Genomic DNA, 19,143 nt, shown 5'->3' with positions numbered 1-19,143 from the left:
GTATCAATAAAAATCAGCTGATTGCCATGCCAATGACCTTCACATAGTTACCAACTTTTTATCTATCTGTTCTAGTTTTTATCTTTTTTTTATAATCAGACAATGAATAATTCTCACACATAATTCTAATTTGAATTTGATAATAACTTGTTGTAAATTATATATGAAATGTTTTTCTCTTTGGCTTAACTTATGATTTTCCGAAAAAAGTTGGCAGTTCCTGTTTTTGGTGTAAGTCCATTTTCAAACTCGAGCATCAAGAGCTGCTTCTTTTTAATTAAAATTACTGCATAACCTAAAGTAAAATTCAATGAGGCTAATAAAGGGAATAGTAGCTTTAGCAACAATCCATAATGTTGTGAGTAAGATTCCAGTCAAATGTGCTTGTTATGTCAAACATTTTTTAAATTATTTGTTTAATTATATTATGCGTTTGGTCAACATTAATAACAGTTAGACTTAATAATCGCATTTGACTGGAAGCTTTCTCACAATTTTTTGCCTTATTGCATAAGCTACTATTCCCTTAATAAGCTTTTAGAGATTAGGTTTTTAGCTTCACTCAGGGAAGGAGGGGACAATGCACTTTAAATTATATTGCTACAAAAGAGTATATAAACATTAATCAGGAACCTAGTAATATTGTCTAACTTTTTATCTTTGTGACGTAACAAAAATCCATCTCTTTTTAGATAATCTTGATGCAAAGTGGTTACTTTTACAATGTGAATATTTCAAAGTAACCATTCAGTTTAATATTGAAAAGCTCTTCTATTCTATAATATTTATGTTGGTTTGTTCCTTTGTTTCGTCTTTATGCATGTTGTCATCCTTGTTTTTTTTTTCATATTTACCTACAAGAGCTCCAAAAACAAAGAGGACACAGGTTATAACCCAAGCTATGAAAACAACAATTAATTAAAAATTCATAAAAATAATACTAGATACATCTAGGGACATATAAAATGAAGGTTAAATTATTTCCCCCTCCAATTACATTCATGAAATTCGTTTTTAGAAATGAAAGTTATTAAAAGAATATATTTGATAGTAAGTTAGAACTTAAATGGGAAATATAAAATAACCGTATGATATACAGGTGATACATATTAATTTTGCCGTAAATACTCCCCTGACCAATGAGCTTTTACCCTATAACTTATTCTGTCCATCAGTCCTTTCGTATTGAACGATACAAGTATTACTTACTTGAAATTGCAGACAATCCAGATACGTTGGGTGATTTACTAGTGATGGAATTAAAGATATTTACAAGAACCAAAAAGTTTGTCACCAATAGCCCCATGCGTCCTAAAGTAAAGTGTCATTGATAAAAGGATAGGTTGACTTTAATATAAAAATTTATTAAAGCGTATTTGCTTATAGTGTCAGGTTTTTTTTAATGTTAAAGAAATAGTAGACTAAAATAAATACACAGTGGGTGTTCAGTTCATTATATTGTTCTACCTGGAACTACTTCAGGAGCTATGAAGAAGCTAATCTAAAACAGATGTTAAGTTGCTTTTTTTATCAGATTTTTTATGAAATCTTTTTTTAAAAATGACTAAATGACTATTTAAAGAATGGCTAAATAACCAGAAATTAAATATGTGTATATGTAAAAAATTTTAATAAATATTTGATTTGATGTGGACAAAAATAAACTTTACCCAAGACACAATCTTTTTTTAGAAATAACTAAATGTCTATTTAAAGAATAGCTAAATAACAAGAAATCAAATATATGTATATGTAAAAAATTTCAATGAATATATGATTTGGTGTGGACAAAATAAAATTTTACCCAAGACACAATCTTTTTTTAGAAATAACTAAATGTCTATTTAAAGAATGGCTAAATAACCAGAAATTAAAAATATGTATATGTAAAAAAATTCAATAAATATTTGATTTGATATGGACAAAAATAAACTTTACCCAAGACACAATCTTTCTTAAAAAATAACTAAATGTCTATTTAAAGAATGGCTAAATAACCAGAAATTAAATTTATGTATATGTAAAAATTTCAATAAATATATGATTTGGTGTGGACAAAAATAAACTTTACCCAAGACACAATTACCATCAGTCCAGAGGGCAGGTAATGATTTACTAAAAAAGAATAATACATGATCAATTTCAATTAAAAAGGAGTAAACATTATTAAAATATTAAACCAATATATTTACCAAAGTATTTTACTGAATGTCTGGTTAAAACCATTTGAAATCCTAAAAAAAACTTTTTCAAATGCTTTGATTTAGTTAAAGTGTTAAAGATATTTAAAAGCAAAGCTAAATTTTTCAGGGAACTAAAGGGATAAAACAATGGCCGATAAATTGATGAACATCCCTGATAATGATACTAAAATTTACTCCTTCTGTAGATTTCAATTAGTGGTTGAAACGTTTGATCTATCAACTAAATGAACCAACCAATCAAGATTCAATAAAAGTCCCAAAGGTTTTTAAGAAGCTAACTAAAAAGAAAACAATATTATAAAACTTTGAGCACTAGTGTAATTAACAGCCAAATTAATTGTGCATATTTCTTCGTTAGAATCCTTCTTCTTCATTCTTCTAACTCTCTTCTGTCTCTCTAACTCTATTCTTCTTTTTTTCTCTTGATAAAAGTTGTGTAATCAAATAGTTGGCTGCCTCATAGTTGTTACATTAAAATTTTACCTGCAATAGACCAAGGGGTTCCACTCCTTGAGTAATGGGTTCTCTTATCCTCTGGTAAATAGTTGATATCAACCTCGTAGTCCAAAACTAATTTAATTAATTACACAAAAAAATCAAACTCAGATCATGTAAAATCAAATTTTATATTGGTCAAAATATTCTTGGAAAAAAGATTGATTGCAACATGGGAATTTAGCATTATTTGACTTTTTAGATTTATAATAGTTAAATTTTAAAGAGAGTTTATGTCATATTTTGCAAAAAAAAATTTGTAACCAGTATGTATTTTCAATTCCACAAACCTTTATAGTAACGTTTTTTCTTAACTGTTGTCTTAACAACTTTGGGGTCTTTTATTTAATTTTAATTGGTTGGTTCATTAAATTGAGTGACCAAGCGTCTCAACCACTAATTGAAATCTACAGAAGTAGTCATTTTGTGTATCATCATTGTGGAAGTGCATCAATTGTCTTATCCAATTAGAAAAATATTAGGCTTTATTTATAAGGACAGTCATCAGATTACTTTTGCATATTAAATGTTTGTGTCATTTCCTGTATTTGCTTCATCTCTCCACCTGTCTTGGGATATAAAGGTTGTATTGAACTTCATTTTAGAATCATTGTTAGCATAACTACCAGCCTGATAAATGTGAATATTTGGGTAGAAGGACAAATGGACTCAACAATCAGCCATGTGAAGTCATTAAAATGAGTAATTAGCCATCTCTTTTTTAGAGGTTTTCTTTGCCACTACTACTCTCATTTCTTTCATTTTTATGACCTCGCATGGTTGATTTTTAAGTCACTTTGACCCTCTACGTATTTGGGTTTGAATTAAATTCCAGATAAGTGAAAACCATAATGTCTCTTTAGTAAAATTATAAGATTTCTGAAAATAATTTACTATGATAGAATTATTTCAGATAGTAAAAAATATCCATTACAAGAAACAAAAGGCTTTTTTTTATTTACTTATATATTTCACTTTATACTGTTACTAGACCCCTTTAAAGATTTGTGAAGAGAGTGTTAAGCACAATGGAGGGAGAGGACATTGGGCTGTTTTATTTCGCTAGGCCACAAAGTTTTTACCAACGTTTGTTTATTTGTTGCCCTAACCACTTGGGGACTTTTATTAAATTTTGATTGTTTGGTTCATAAACTGAGTGTCCAAATTTTTCAACTACTAATTTTAATTGTAGAATGGGTAATTTTGTTTATTATTATTGGGGATGTACATTAATTTATAGGCCATTGTCTTATCCCTTTAGATCCCTGGTTAAGCACAGTAATTATAATATATTCTGTTTGACAAAAATATTAATTTACCCCAAAAAAACAAAATTTACCTTGAAAATGCAAGTTTGTTTGTCCAGTGGAAATTTTCCAAATCTCATTGGACACCAGAAGGTAAAGAGAATACCTTGACTGTAGATGACATTCTTACCATTTACCAGGTACAGTCCTGGAAAATCAAAATCTGTATATATTTGCTTAGTATAGTCTTTGCATATATTAAATTGTGCTTAAATTATATGTTAGCAATCAACTGAAATCAACTAACATGATGGTCCTGACAAAAAAAAAACCTAACAGCCTCAAATTCTAAATTGCAAACTCGAATCTTTTTATTGTGCCCAAAGAAAGGGGATAAATTTAAAAACGTTTGGCCATAGTATCCCAAATGGCGTCATATTAGAATAAGGATTATTCTTCTATGACGTCATTAGAATAATCCTTACTCTAATATGACGTCATTAGAATATCCTTTCTCTAATATGACGTCATTTAGGAAACTTAAGCCAATAGTTTTTTTTTTAATTTATCCCTTTTTTATATGCACTATAAAGAGCTTTCACAGACTCCCTAGTTTTAAACTCCAGATAATCAATTAATAAATCTAAGATAATACCTGCAAATTTTGTTAGCAATTGTTGTTTCTCACTTGATTTCATAGAGTATACATAAATATCTGGAACCCAAAGTTCTTCTATAAACTAGAATTATTTTCTTATGAAATGAGGATTATTCTTAAAAGTAACTTGTTTAAAACAACAGATCATAATCTTTCTTCAAGATTTATCCAGATCTTCTTTTGTAGTGGCCAAGTGAATACAAAAACCTAGCCAAATTTATGATTTTCACATTACATAAGCATGATCTGGATAAATTTATTTTTAATTTTAAATGTGTCTTTCCTTTCTAAGAAATTTTATTAATTTTGAAGGTATTAAAGGGCGAATATAGGTTTGATATAATATGAGCTTATTTCAAAGGTGCCATTATATAGATCATAAATAACTTAAAGATATTGACATATCTAATTGTATAAGTCTGTTTTGCAAAATCTACTTAAGAATTTTTTTGAATTTTTAAATTTGGCATAGATATTCTAAAAGTATGAAATGGCACCTTTCATATAAGCTCATATCATATCAAACCTATATTCGCCCTTTAAAACTTACTTTATTATCAATAGTGTCCCAAGTACCCTCTTTTCCTTTCTCAGGAAGACCTTAATAATAGCAGACATGTGATATATTTATATTATAATATTTAAATGGTTTTATATTCTTACTAATTTACTATGTGTTCTAAGTTCCTTCTAACTAACTGTGATTTCAAGTTTCTCTAAAGTACCATTTGTGATAACCCTAGATTCAAGGTTTTCCTAATAATTCTAGATTCTTCCTAATGACCATGAATTCTAGGTTCTTTCAAATAACCAAAGAGTTTCTTAATATATCTTGATTCTAGGTTCTTCCTAATTACAATAAATTCTAGGTTCTTGCTAATAACTGTAGATTCTAGGTTCTTCCTAATAACCCTAGATTCTAAGTTTCTAATATAAGTTTTATTCTAGGTTCATATTACAATCAATCTAGGTTACTATCACCTATGATACTAGGTTTAACCTTATTACTTACTAGGTTACTATCACCTATGATTCTAGTTTTCACCTTATTTCTTATGATTCCAGGTTCTTCCTAATAACCAAAGAATCTAGGTTCTTCCTAATAACCCTAGATTATAAGTTTCTAATATGCCTATGATTCTAGGTTTGTATTACAATCAGTCTAGGTTATCATCACCTATGATTCTAGGTCTCAACCTATTACTTACTAGGTTACTATCACCTATGATTCTAGGTTTCACCTTATTTCTTATGATTCTAGGTTCTTCCTAATAACCATAGATTCTAAGTTTCTCATATGCCTATGATTCTAGGTTCATATTATAATTAATCTAGGTTACCATCACCTATGATACTAGGTTTCACCCTATTACTTAAATTCATATTCTTCCTAATAACCCTAGATTCTAAATTTCTCATATGTCTATAATTCTAGGTTCATATTACAATAAATCTAAGTTACCATCGCCTATGATTCTAGGTTTCACCCTATTACTTAAATTCTAGATTCTTCCCATTAACCCTAGATTCTTGGTTTATATTCCATTCAATCTAGGTTACTATAAAGTATGATTCTAAGTTTCTCCTTATTACCTATGATTCTAGGTTCCTCCCAGCGAACCCTAAAGAACATGGATAAAGTGACAGAAAATTTGACATCATCCACGTCAATTATTTGTAGAATATCAAAATCTATATCAACCTATAAAAAAAATTTAAGAACTCAATGGAAATGAAACTAGGATTATGAAGCGACTAAAGTGCTCAAAATGCACTACTATATTTTGTTTTACTTTAATTAATCTGAGACCAGTTTTTAAACTAACAAAACCTTTTTTCAGTGTGTGTGTTCACAATATACAAAGGAAAAAAATAACGGCACGTTGATAATCTTAATATGCATTTCCTTCAAGTTATTTAAAGTTTCAATTTATATCACGCCAGGCGACAATTAAATCAAGATAAAAGTAAGTGCCGAGCTCTGTAACCTATGTATGGTGAAATTAGACATAAAACCATAATGATTCCAGGTAAAACCAAAATATTTCAGTGGGATCTTTTTGAGAAAATTAGATTTGAAAATTTGAAGTTCAATTTTCACCCCCTAGGAGTTGCCACATAATCATGACAAGAAAAATTTGAACAAGTTTGCTTTTATAAAGTTCTTCATAAACCACTCCTGAAGGGAGTTAATTTATGGCCATTTTTATCACTTGCTTTGCTAAGGTCACATAATTCAGCCTTAAATAAATCATATATAGAGAGGTTTTATGAAAGACTTCATAAAAGCAAAGTTGTTCATAATTTTAGATGAATAATCTTTGCTTTTCTTGTCATTATTATACGGCAACTCCTTGGGGGTGAAAATTGAACATGAAATTTTCAAATCTAATTTTCTCAAAAAGATCCCGCTGAAATATTTTGGTTTTACCTGGAATCATCATGGTTTAATGTCTAATTTCACCATACATAAGTCCCAGAGCTCGGCACTTACTTTTGTCTTGATTCAATTGTAGCCTGGCGTGATATATAATCATTGTGCTTTAATATATGGTAAAATGAGGACATAAAAGAAGTCTAGTTATCAGGGATGGAGGGGACATTGGACTGTATATTACACAAGTCCCCAAAGTTTTATTATAAATTTTCTTATTCTTTGGGGACATTTGTTGAATTTTGATTGGTTGGTTGAATAAGTTTAGTGTCCAAACGTTCCAACTACTAATTGTAATCTACAAAAGGGATAGTTTTGTGTTTTATCATTAGGGATGTGCATAAATGTATCGGCCATTGTCTTATCCTTTTAGATCTCTAATAAAAAATACCTTAACTGGCGTGTTTGGTATTTCTCGTTGTTCATAAGTATTCAAATCAACACAATACTGTTTAGAACAACGTAGAGATGAACTTTTATTTGATGCCACCTGAAAGATAAATAGATAGATAAATAGAAGATAAATAGATAGACAGATGTATTCAAATCAACACAATACTGTTTAGAACAACGTAGAGATGAACTTTTGTTTGATGCCACCTGAAAGTGAGTTTTCAATGAGTTTAGTTTACTAACGGTTTTTTTACTTGAGAAGAGAAACAGAGTAAGATATATATCATATACACTGTGAGCTACAATTGAATCAAGACAAAAGTAAGTGCCGAGCCCTGGGACCTATGTAGGGTGAAAATAGACATAAATCCTTGATGATTCCAGGTGGAGACAAAATATTTCAGCGGGGTCTTTTGGTTTTTTTTCAATTTTAAGTTCTGAAAAAAAATTGAAAAAAATATGAAAATCTTTAATAAAAAACAAACAAAAAATAATTTTCAAAATTTTTTTATTAAAAGATACAAACAACTTATATAAATACTATAAGCTTTACAAAAAATCACAATTTTTAAATTTAGACTTTCAATATAAAGATTTTTAGAAAAAACCTAACAACAAATTCTAACATATTTCTGATCAACATAGCAATAAAACGTCTTTTGCAAAATCTTTATCATAAAAAATAAATAGCACTTACTAAAGGTTTTTTTTCATTTAAACTTATACTTATCACATTAATTAACTTTAAAGATTGATTTTTTTTAAAGAAAGGTTGCGTGATTTTTTTCTTCATAATTAATTGCCTAATTTTAAGATTCAGATAAAAAACCTTACTACTTTATATTAAGGGATAATCTATCAGTAGCGGCTACGCCTCTAGAGGCGTATGAGGCCCTTGGGTTGGGGGTGAAGTCGACCCCCCCCCCCTTACAATTACAGTTTTTTTTAATGAAAAAGTTAAAAACATTTATTTTGGAGAGTTAATTCTCTTGGGATAGTGGTGGTACCCTTCCCAAAATAATTATAAACCTTACCAGGACATATGAGAAGCTACCATGTAAAAGAGAACCATATCGTTTTAGTGGTTAGTGAGATCCCTTGGTGCACAAAGACTCACATAGAACCTGTTACTTTATTATAAAGATACATATATACACAGAAAAACATTTATTTTGGAGAGTTAATTCTCTTGGGATAGTGGTGGTACCCTTCCCAAAATAGTTTTAAACCTTACCAGGACATATGAGAAGCTACCATGTAAAGGAGAACCATATCGTCTCAGTGGTTAGTGAGATCCCTTGGTGCACAAAGACTCACATAGAACCTGTTACTTTATTATAAAGATACATATATACACAGAAACTCTACAATCAGAGTATGTCTGTTTGTTCATCCGTCTGTATAAAAACAATACAGAATATATTTATTTGGTACTAGCAGCTACGCCCATAGAGGCCTTTAGGGGCACTTAAGAGGGGAAGAAGGGGTTGAATTCAACAACTATATTTTTATTTTAGGCTTAAAAAGAAAAAGGTTTTTTTTATGTGTTGTGGGGTCCTTTTTTAAGGGGCGATTTCTCTTAGGGAGGTAGAGGTACCATCCCAAAAGAAGTTATAAACCTTCCAAGGACCAGTGAGAAGCTACATAGTAAAGTAAAAAAAGAACCATATCAGTTCTTAAGCGTCAGAAAGATGGACAAACAGACATCAATATATTTTGTATCATAAATAGTGCTTTAAAGCAGGGAAAGAAATATCATCTAAAAAAAATTTTTGCTATTGTTTAAAAGTTATATCTCTGTATAAAAAAGATAGGATGTCCATGTGTTTTTTTCTGTCTGTGCCTAAAGTTCTTGCTAACCGCTGGACCAATTTGGTTCTTCTTTATTGACCTATCTTTTAGACTGATAATAGGATCAACATATAAAGGAGTAGTTTAGTGTCTATTAATCCTTATATAAAAATAACAGTTTCTGTGTCTGTCTGTTTGTGTGTATATGTGTGTGAGTGTCTGTCGGTACCTAAGATTCTTTATAACCGCTTAACTTTTGGTTCCAGCTTTTCATGGTCCTGAGAAGTTTTGAGTTTAGAGTTCCTACCCAACATTTAAAAAAAACTTTTTCTTTTACATACTACAACTGAAAGTAGGGGAGGGGTCAACTTCCCCCCACTTATCAAGGGCCCCTAGATGCCTCTAGGGGCAAAACCGCTAGTGATAAAATAATTTTTATCTTGAATTATGATTAAAGTGTTCTTTTTCCATTTTATAAAACATAATTGTAATTATCAACCTCAAAAGAATACAAATAAAGAAAATAGCAAGTGTAACATACAGATGCAAAGATATATTAATCAGAGCAAGATGGGACAATGGGCTGTTTATTAGACTAGTTCCCATAGTTTAATATAGCAATTTGTTATTCGTTGGCTTAACTACTTAGGGGACTTGTTGCGATTTTTGTTTGGTTGGTTCATTAAATTAAGTGCCCAACATTTCAACCATTAACTGAAACATAAAGAAGGGTTATCCATGTATCATATTTCGGAATGTAAATCAATTTAGCGGTCATTGTCCTATCCCTTTAGATCCCTGAATAGTATGTAACAATGATCAATGGTTCTTTTTTTCTATGTAGCTTCTCATTGGTCCTTGGAAGGTTTATAACTTTTTTAGGAGGATACCTCCACCATCCTAGGAGAAATCACCCCCTAAAAAAGGACCCCATTACACACACAAAAATAACTTTTTCTTTTTAAGCCCAAAATAAAAATCTAATTGTAGAATTCAACCACTTCTTCCCCTCTCAAGTGCCCCTAAAGGCCTCTAGGGGCGTAGCCACTAGTACCAAATAAATATATTCTGTATTGTTTTTATACAGACTGATGTACAAACAGACATACTCTGATTGTAGAGCTTCTGTGTATATATGTATCTTTATAATAAAGTAACATGTTCTATGGGAGTCTTTGTGCACCAAGGGATCTTACTAACCACTGAAACGATATGGTTCTCCTTTACATGGTAGCTTCTCATATGTCCTGGTAAGGTCTATAACTATTTTAGGGAAGGTTACCATCACCATCCCAAGAAAATTAACTCTCCAAAATAAATATTTTTAACTTTTTCTTTAAAAAAACTGTAATTGTAAGGGAGGTTCGACTTCCCCCCCAACCCAAGGGCCCCTATATGCCTCTAGAGGCAAAGCCGCTGCTAGTAGAGTATCACCTGATATAAATCATTAAGGTTTTTTGTCTGAATCTCAAAATTGGGCAATGAATTATGAATAAAAAATCACGCAACCTTTTTTTTAAAAAAAAATCAATCTTTATAGTTGATTAATGCAAAAAGTATAAGTTTAACTGAAAAAAAAACTTTAGTAAGTGCTATTTATTTTTGATGATAAAAATTTTGCGAAAGACGTTTTATTGCTATGTTGATCAGAAATATGTTAGAATTTGTTGTTAGGTTTTTTCTAAAAAACCTTTATATTGAAGGTCTAAATTTGAAAATTATGAATTTTTTAAGGCTATTAGTATGTATATAAGTTGTTTGTATCTTTTAATAAAAAAAAATATTAAAAGTTATTTTTTGTTTGTTTTTTATAAAAGATTTTCATATTTTTTTCAATTTTTTTTCAGAACTTAAAATTGAAAAAAAACCAAAAGACCCCGCTGAAATATTTTGTCTCCACCTGGAATCATCAAGGATTTATGTCTATTTTCACCCTACATAGGTCCCAGGGCTCGGCACTTACTTTTGTCTTGATTCAATTGTAGCTCACAGTGTATACAATCCTTATATAAAAGTAACAGGATCTATGGCTGTATGTCTGTCTGTACCGATATCATTCTCCTTTACATAATAGCTTATAATAGGTTCTGGAACATTTAAAATATTTTGAGGGAGTATGCTACCACCCTTCCAAGAGAAATCCCCCATAGAAAACATAGATTTTGTTTTTAACTTTTTCTTTAAGTGGTGGGTGGGGGGCAGTAAACTCCCCCACCCCCCTTCACATCCCTTCGAACTCAAGTGCAACTATAGTACACACCCCACCCACAGGCGTGTTAGGTTAAAAAAAAAACCGCAGAAACAATAAGATATCTCAAAAAGTATTAGAGCTAGTAAAATGTTAGAGGCCTTTTTAGAAAGCTCCAATATCTGTCATTTCAACTGTAATGTGTGCGAAGTTGCAAGATAACCATGAAAGACAAAATAAGACAATAAAGCAAGTTAGGTGAAAGTAGTCTAAAAATAAAAGTAAAATTTGATCACCAAAAGTAATCTCAAAATTTTCTACTGAAGGAAGGTACTAATTCAATTTAGGGAAAGCATGTTCTGAACTCACTATAAGGTCCCAGTACATCCTGTGTAAACCGTTTTTTTTCTAACCTAAAACGCCTTTGGGTGGGGTGTGAGTAAGCGGTCAGTAAGGGATAAAGAAATATGTTTATAGATATTCTACATTTATCAGTCAACATTTAGATTCTTTATGATAATTTTTTATTGTTCTTTTCTTTTTAACTTTTCTTGACTTTTATGACCAATAGACATAATTGCATCATTGACCACTAAAAATGCTTCAACATTTCGCTAATTCTGGTTTGAATTTTCTTTGTTTTTTTATTGTTAAACTAATAATCAAACCTGGCCTAAAATATCAAATGGCCATGACATTAATATTAAAAGTGTTAAATGTTGATTAAAATTCATTTTTCCTACTCTAGACCACCAGACCACTGCACTGATTAGAAAGTACTAAATTCAAGTCAAGTACTAAATACAAAATTACTTTTAGTAATGGTAGTCCTACAAAATATATATATACTTTTTAGTAGCGAGGTACTCTATAATTCACTTTGTATGTCCGTCAGTCTGTAACTCAATGGGTGAAATGTGATATACCCAAAAATATAAAAATACGTGAGAAAGGTTTTGTGATTCTTGATTTTAACAAAAGCACTTTAAATTTTCTTGTTTATATTCCCATCAACGATTTTTTGAGCTTCGCTTATTATGGATGTTGTCATTCTTCTTATGTGTTTTATATTAGCAGTGACAATTGAGGGATTTTTCATCAGAGCTTTAGTGATGAACCAGATCGGGGTGCGCCAAATTTCTGCCAATCTTGATTAGCTGAAATTCAGCGCACCCTGATCTAAATCACCATTAAAATGATTTAAAGATCCAGCTCAGTAAGAAAACCATTTCAACGTTTTTGAAGCTATGCTTAAAAGTAATTAATATTTAGTGTACAGAAAGAATTACCAATAATTGTTTTACTGGTGTAAAAGCATTTATAATTTATTAAACAAACAATAATGAAATTGTTATTCGAAAATTAGACTTTTATTCAAAGCTTTTCTATAGTTTCTATGTCGTTTTGCAGTATGGATTCGAAACCGACTAGGTTCTGAAAATTTTTATATAGCAGCATTTTACAGAATTTTTTTTTACAAATATTAAAACTAATATTTTAAAACTAATAACAGTATTGCTGATCCTGAAGGTTTTTATCTTACAATTTTTATTTTGATATCCATGGAAAGCTGTCTATAAAACAATACTATATATAAATGTTCTAGGCTGCCTTAAAATTCTGAACAATAGAATTATCCGTCTAGATGAATAATCAAGGCACACTACTACGTTTAACTAAACAAGGATGACAAAGTAGCGAAGCTCAAAAATTATGAAGGGATATCGGGAAAAAATTTACCATAGACTAGTGTCACACAATAAATAGTAAAGTTGACAAAATACGGAAATCAGTAAACCTATAAAATCACAAAAACTTAAAATCTAGGAATCATCGATCTAGCACCCCCAATAACATTCAGGTGGACAAAACAATGTAAAGATTAGATGGGCCTATGCAATTGGAATATTCACTAAAAATTTCATCTGTCTATCTTGAATAGGAGCCGAGAAAATAACTTTTCCCCATAGCGTTACGGACTGATGGACAAAGTGAATTATAGAGTAGCACAAATATTTTTGTTCATAATATTCATTTACGGTTTAATCCAATAAAACGAGCACTATTGTACAAGATATGTACACTTTCTTACTAATAAAGTGGTAGGGTTGTTATCTTATTGGTCAAAATAAAGAAATTTTTGACTTTCTGTATTTATTGTCTACTAGCTGCTTCGTCCCTAGCCTCTAGGGGCTGTGACCCATGATGTAATTTAAAAAATTTAAGTATTTCTGGTGCTGCCATTTTTTTTTGCATAACTGAATAAAAAGATGGTGGGGGGATTTTTTGTTTTATTGGGGGTTGGGTGTGTTCCACCCCCCCCCCCCCCCAGAAAATAGCCTAAAACCGCTACAAGACCAGTAGGTATATTCCCCGAAGAGTAGAATTTAATCGGTTCAGTGGTTACCGAGATCTTAAGGTAAGAACTAACAGATGGCTGGACATCGTTCTACTTTGTATTATAGATAACATTTAGTTTTGATTTCTTTAACTTATTAACAGATTAATCTACAAATGGATTTTAATGAAATTTAACTAAATCGTTGAAATTTGTAATATCTTAACTGACAAACAAACAAAAAACTTTAAAACAAATATTTCATATAATAAAATTAAGTCTAAATTAAGCCACAATTTTTAATCAAGGAAAAGGACTTAAATAAACACATGTACATTAAAAACAAATTACAACCTTGGAAAATTAATTTAAGGGCTCTGCAGCCGGGCGTCAGCCGCGTGTTAGCCTCCGTGAAATCGTCATATTTGAATTCAGATGGAGGTTTAGACACCTTTAACTAAACAGACAATTCATCTTCTCAGAATTTTATTTCTGCAAAAAAAAATGAGTTTATGCGCGGCTGAGGCGCGGCTGGCGAGCTCTAATTAATTTCATTATTTGCTTTAGTAAGTGGTTATTTTCTCAATATTTACTAATATTTTGGTTTAACTTTATAATACATGCAATTATAAAAATTATTTTACTTTTAATTGCATAAATATATTACTTTTTCCTCGAAGAACCTATTGGGCTCTCTTAAACAGCTTTTTAGTTAAGGGGGGCGGGGTTAATGCAACCATCTCGTAATCAATGTATAAATGGCACTTAGAATTCGAATTTCGATCTAAAATTATGCATGAGTAATCCTTGGTAGGTCTTTTTTCCCTAAATCGAACAAAAAAGTTGAAAAAGTAACGGATTACGGCTCAGCCGTTTAGCCGTTTTTTGGCTATTATTAGGGCAAATCTGTCATAAATTACGTAGGAATCAACTTTTTGAAACATATTTTACTCATGCAAACTTTAAAATCGAAATTCGAATTCTAAGTGCCATTTATACATTGATTACGAGATGGTTGCATTAACCCCCCCCCCCCCCTTATAACTAATCAGGGGGATGATATATTATCCCCCTCAAGAGAAATCGCCTCAAGAGCAAATCCAAACCAACCCCCCCCCCCCCACCAAAAAAAAACAGAAAACATATTGGTGCTTTTTATTACACAGTTGTATTCTCTTAATAATAAAAAATCTAGAAGCAGCTTATAGTGCCTAACATAAATGACGTCATACAATACAATTGACTAATGAAAAGCCAGTATATATTGTAATTGACCAATAGTAAAGCGTATAAGCTGGCCTATCATTGGTCATTTGTACTGTATGGCGTCATTTTATTAAGGACTTTAGCTGCTTCAAAAATCTACCATTTAAAAATTTTAATTTTCTTAGTTTGTCAGTATATTTTAAATTTCTTATGTTTGTGCTTCTTTAACAATAGATGTAATCATCCTTGTTTATTGAAACGTAAGATTTCCTCTTTGTAAAATGCAATGTATAAATACAAAAATTCATTTTTACAAAGGTCGTCTTCCTCAAAATATATTTTACATATATTAAAAATCAAAGCTTTAAAAATGGATATAGAATACGTGGATTATTGTAACATGAGAATCTCTCACAAAATCAAACGTATTCAATACTAAGCTAAAATATAAATATTAATCGAACAAAGATATCATAAAAATCAATCAAAAATTATTGAAAAAAGGATGACAACATCCATAAAAGCGAAGCTCTGAAACAGTATTAAAACTGAATAATCAGAATATTCAGTATCAAAACTGAATAATCAGAATATGCAGTATAGTGTTTACACGCAGCACATACTTACGTTTTAAGGAGATTCGCTTATAACATTGTACATTGTTGTCCTAGAAATCGTTTCAAAAATCAGATCAATCGGATAATTATAATGCTTAAAAGTTTTATGTTAAAAAAGTTAAAAAAAAAACAACATGTTTGAAAAGGACGTACGAACATTTTTTTGGAACTTTGAAGTTTTTTAGCTAGGGGTAAATATTGAGACAGGATGAGGAAACTGTGTACACATTCGGAAATTAAATTTCAGTTCATCAAATTACAGACCCTAAATATTAGAGTTATACATTGAAGACTGATATCTATTAGAAATTAATTGGCAGACAACCACTAATGATATTTTAAATCTAAACGGAAAAAATGAATAGCTAAACTTACAGTTAAGCACATATCTGTTGTAAATATAGTTATGTAGTAGCAAAGCTAATCATTAATTTATTTTAATGTTTATTTTCTATGACCATTTTTTCCACTTATGTCCAGCCATAATTTTTTTAGCTTCACTACTTATGGATGGTGTTATCCTTGTTTATTTCCTAATTATTCTATTTCTGTCAAGTAATCAATTTTATGTTGTTATTTTGTTAACATATCTTATTTCATGTATTCTAGAAATAAAAAAAAGTGAAGAAATTCTGCATATTTTTTTCAGAATTGCACAAATTGTATTATGTTTTAATCAAATTACTCAGAACATAGAAACAATTTGATATTGATTCATATGCTGCTGCTTAAAATAAAAGAATGGACATGAATCACCCAATTATACTAATTCTGTGGATTAACACAGACAAAGATAAAAAAAATTAATTTCACCACATATTTGAATATTATTCAATTAGAAATCTTTGTCAAATGATAACAACATTATTGTTGTATAAACTTAAATAATAATAAATAATTTACAATACATCAATTATCAAATAAAATAATGTTATGTCACACTTTTGGTAGGGAACAAATATAATTGGAATCAAATTCATGTAAAGTTCTTTTGTAAATAGGAGAAGTGGATTGTACACCATCAAGATCATTTACATCTTTACCTTTTAATCGTATTAATGCAATAAATGAGAAAATAAAACCAATTCCAGTAAGAGCTGCTGACATCATGAAGACACTGCCAACCCAAGGAGCTCCAAGTTCTGAAGTTGCAGCCCAAACAGAGGCATATACCTGGGTCATACCAAGGGGTATGAGAGCTTCCACAGCTGCCAACAAAGCAAAGACTTTACCCAATTCTTCAGGTTCAACACATACTGACAGGATTGATCTTGCACATGGGAATATATAGCCACAAGCTACATATACAACAGACCCTAGATAGTACATCCATACTTTTTGAGCAAATGCTTTAATAAGGTCTCTGGAGATGACACAGGCCAGCAATATAGGAACCAACAAGGAGTCTCTTACTCTGATGTAGCCCAAGCATGATACCATGAGAAATTGTCCAATAATGTCAATGATCTGGCAGAAAGTGGTGTAATCACTGTACTCATCAAAGCCCCAGTGAAATCTTGTCATGACATAGTTGTAACCAACTACTGATTCTCCCCACATGGGTATAACTACTCCATTCATGACAATCAAGTTAACCCAAAGGTAAAATCTTTTATTATAAGGTCTTTTCTTTAGTGCAGTTTTGATAGAGTCAACAATGTGCATTGGGCTGAATGGGTGTAGTTGTTTCTTTTCAACAGGGTTCTCTTGGATATCTTTATGTTTGGGCTTGTATTTCAAAGTTTCCATTCTTATTGCTAATAACAACAAGCAAATAACTTTACCCACCAATGATGAGGCTACAACACATTTATAGCTTCCAGCTCCAAACAGCTGTTTTCCAATTTGTGTCCCAAAGGGTTGTCCTACGCTTCCCATCAAATTCAAAATTGCCATTCTAAAACTTCTTTGTTCAGGTGCAGATATATCAGCTATAAATGAATTGATACCCATATAGTATGCTAGCTGTCCGCCAGAGAGGGCCAATGGCAATTTCACAGTAAGAAGCATATATTCCTTTGGCCATTCCATAAAGTAAACATTTACCAGTAAAAGACTTCCCTCCAAAATTCTGAAGGCAAAGAAGACATAGAGTACAATCTTTCTTCCAAAGATATCACTCCAGCTGCCAAGAAAGAAGGACATGACAATTGGAAACAGTTGTTCTATAAAATTTTCATAAACCTTATACTGAGCTATCTCATTCTCAACCATGCTCAGCTCATGTTCAAGGGTTTTATTAGTTTGAATATTGTCACAAACTTCTTGTGTAAAGTTAAAGTCCTGTGCACAAGATTTATCAACAAGAAGCTGGTTGAGTGCAACACTATCAATGCTTGTAACAAGGGCCACAAGGAGAATGATTGGCTCAATTGTGGTATGTTTAGCTCCATTAACAAATTTTCTCCTAGTCGTAGAAAATAATGTTTCAGATTGAAATTGAATGGGTTGTATTTTTTCATTAGATGGAGAAAGCTTTACATCTGATACAGCCATCTTAAATGAATATAGTGTTATTGATTCTAACAGTTAATATGAACTAACTTTAAATTGAGACCTAGATAATATATTGTATCTAAAAAGGCACGTTTCTGATTTGAACATTATTGCTAATCATATATAATCTCACAATATGTTCTTGACCACAATCTCAAATTTCTAAAGCAAAACTTGTATTCATATAGTTCATGTTTATTAATATTTGACAAATAGCTTTCATCATAAATACTTTAAAAAAATTTCTCCAAGCTATTTTAAATAAACTAACATTGAAAATTTTTTCAGACTTTTATTTAATATCTAATCTATGCATCTTGTCATCATTGTTTCTGTAATTATGAACTATTTCTCAACTTATATAAGCAAATCAAGTGTTATTTCAAATCATTTGACCACAGAAGAAATGTATTTCATAATATTTCACATAATTACGTCATAATATTGTGTCCAAATAATGTTGTCCTTTTTTTTCATTCATAAGTTATGTTTGTATTGCTTTATGATAAACTAGCGGCTTTGCCCCTAGCCTCTAGGGGCTTTTTTCCTTATTTCCTTAAAGTTCAGGGGATAATTTTAAAAATTTTGATTACATTTTTTTTAGATATTTTCTGTATTTTATAACTTTTTATAACTCTTTATAACATTTTGTAACTCTTTATAACTTTTTATATTGATTTATATCCTTTAAAACTTCGAAATTTTTCATTTTTTAAAATGTTTTTAAAAATTTCTTTGCCATTTGCCTTTTTGGGGCTTCGCCCATACAAGAGAAGGAAGGTTTCACAATCTTTTTGAATTTGATAAAACAAAGTTTAAAAGAAGAAAAGAAATTTAAAAAGAAGAAAAATAATTGAAAATATAAAAAAGTATAAAAAAGTATAAAAAAAATATAAAAAAGTATATAAAAATATAAAATTTATAATAATATATAAAAACATAAAAAAAACATTAAAATTGGGGTTGGGGTTGGGGCTGTCCCATCCCCAAGAAAATAGCTCAAAACCACCACAGGACCAATAGGTATATACCCTGAAGAGTAGAATCCAATCGGTTCAGTGGTTACCGAGATCTTA

The 19,143-nt window shown here is 30.5% G+C and overlaps 2 protein-coding genes and 1 long non-coding RNA gene across 3 annotated transcripts; all 3 read right to left on the bottom strand.

Annotated features, from left to right (window-relative positions):
• Positions 1-2,029: 2,029 nt before the first annotated feature.
• LOC145305338 (uncharacterized) lies at positions 2,030-3,238 on the bottom strand. The gene is made up of 5 exons (XR_013874577.1): positions 3,213-3,238; positions 3,081-3,106; positions 2,688-2,774; positions 2,193-2,234; positions 2,030-2,115 (listed from the first exon to the last, which is right to left on the bottom strand). It is a non-coding gene; the product is annotated as an uncharacterized LOC145305338 (long non-coding RNA).
• Positions 3,239-4,248: 1,010 nt separating this feature from the next.
• LOC145305337 (gamma-aminobutyric acid receptor subunit beta-like) lies at positions 4,249-11,279 on the bottom strand. The gene is made up of 6 exons (XM_080146954.1): positions 11,271-11,279; positions 7,430-7,528; positions 6,198-6,306; positions 5,155-5,204; positions 4,602-4,686; positions 4,249-4,262 (listed from the first exon to the last, which is right to left on the bottom strand). The coding sequence occupies exons 1-6, from the start codon at positions 11,277-11,279 to the stop codon at positions 4,249-4,251; spliced, it is 366 nt and encodes a 121-aa protein (XP_080003080.1).
• A 5,099-nt stretch (positions 11,280-16,378) lies between these two features.
• Positions 16,379-18,096, bottom strand: LOC145305543 (putative peptidoglycan muropeptide transporter SLC46). The gene has a single exon (XM_080147188.1). The coding sequence runs from the start codon at positions 18,065-18,067 to the stop codon at positions 16,508-16,510; it is 1,560 nt and encodes a 519-aa protein (XP_080003314.1). The 5' UTR covers positions 18,068-18,096; the 3' UTR covers positions 16,379-16,507.
• Between the last annotated feature and the right edge of the window lie 1,047 nt (positions 18,097-19,143).

The sequence above is a fragment of the Acartia tonsa genome, chromosome 14 (assembly GCF_053477335.1).
Source record: "Acartia tonsa isolate MP-2025a chromosome 14, ASM5347733v1, whole genome shotgun sequence".
Taxonomy (NCBI): domain Eukaryota; kingdom Metazoa; phylum Arthropoda; class Copepoda; order Calanoida; family Acartiidae; genus Acartia; species Acartia tonsa.
The sequence above is the reverse complement of the archived record's forward strand: the minus strand, read 5'-3'. Positions and strand labels throughout refer to the sequence as shown.

Coding starts and splice junctions, on each gene's coding strand:
- LOC145305337 (XM_080146954.1), bottom strand. Junction 6,307..7,429: donor TACCAAACACGCCAGTTAAG/GTATTTTTTATT, acceptor TTTTTTTTATAG/GTTGATATAGATTTTGATAT. Junction 4,687..5,154: donor GGGACACTATTGATAATAAA/GTAAGTTTTAAA, acceptor AAATAATTCTAG/TTTATAGAAGAACTTTGGGT.
- LOC145305543 (XM_080147188.1), bottom strand. CDS start 18,067: ATGGCTGTATCAGATGTAAAGCTTTCTCCATCTAATGAAAAAATACAA.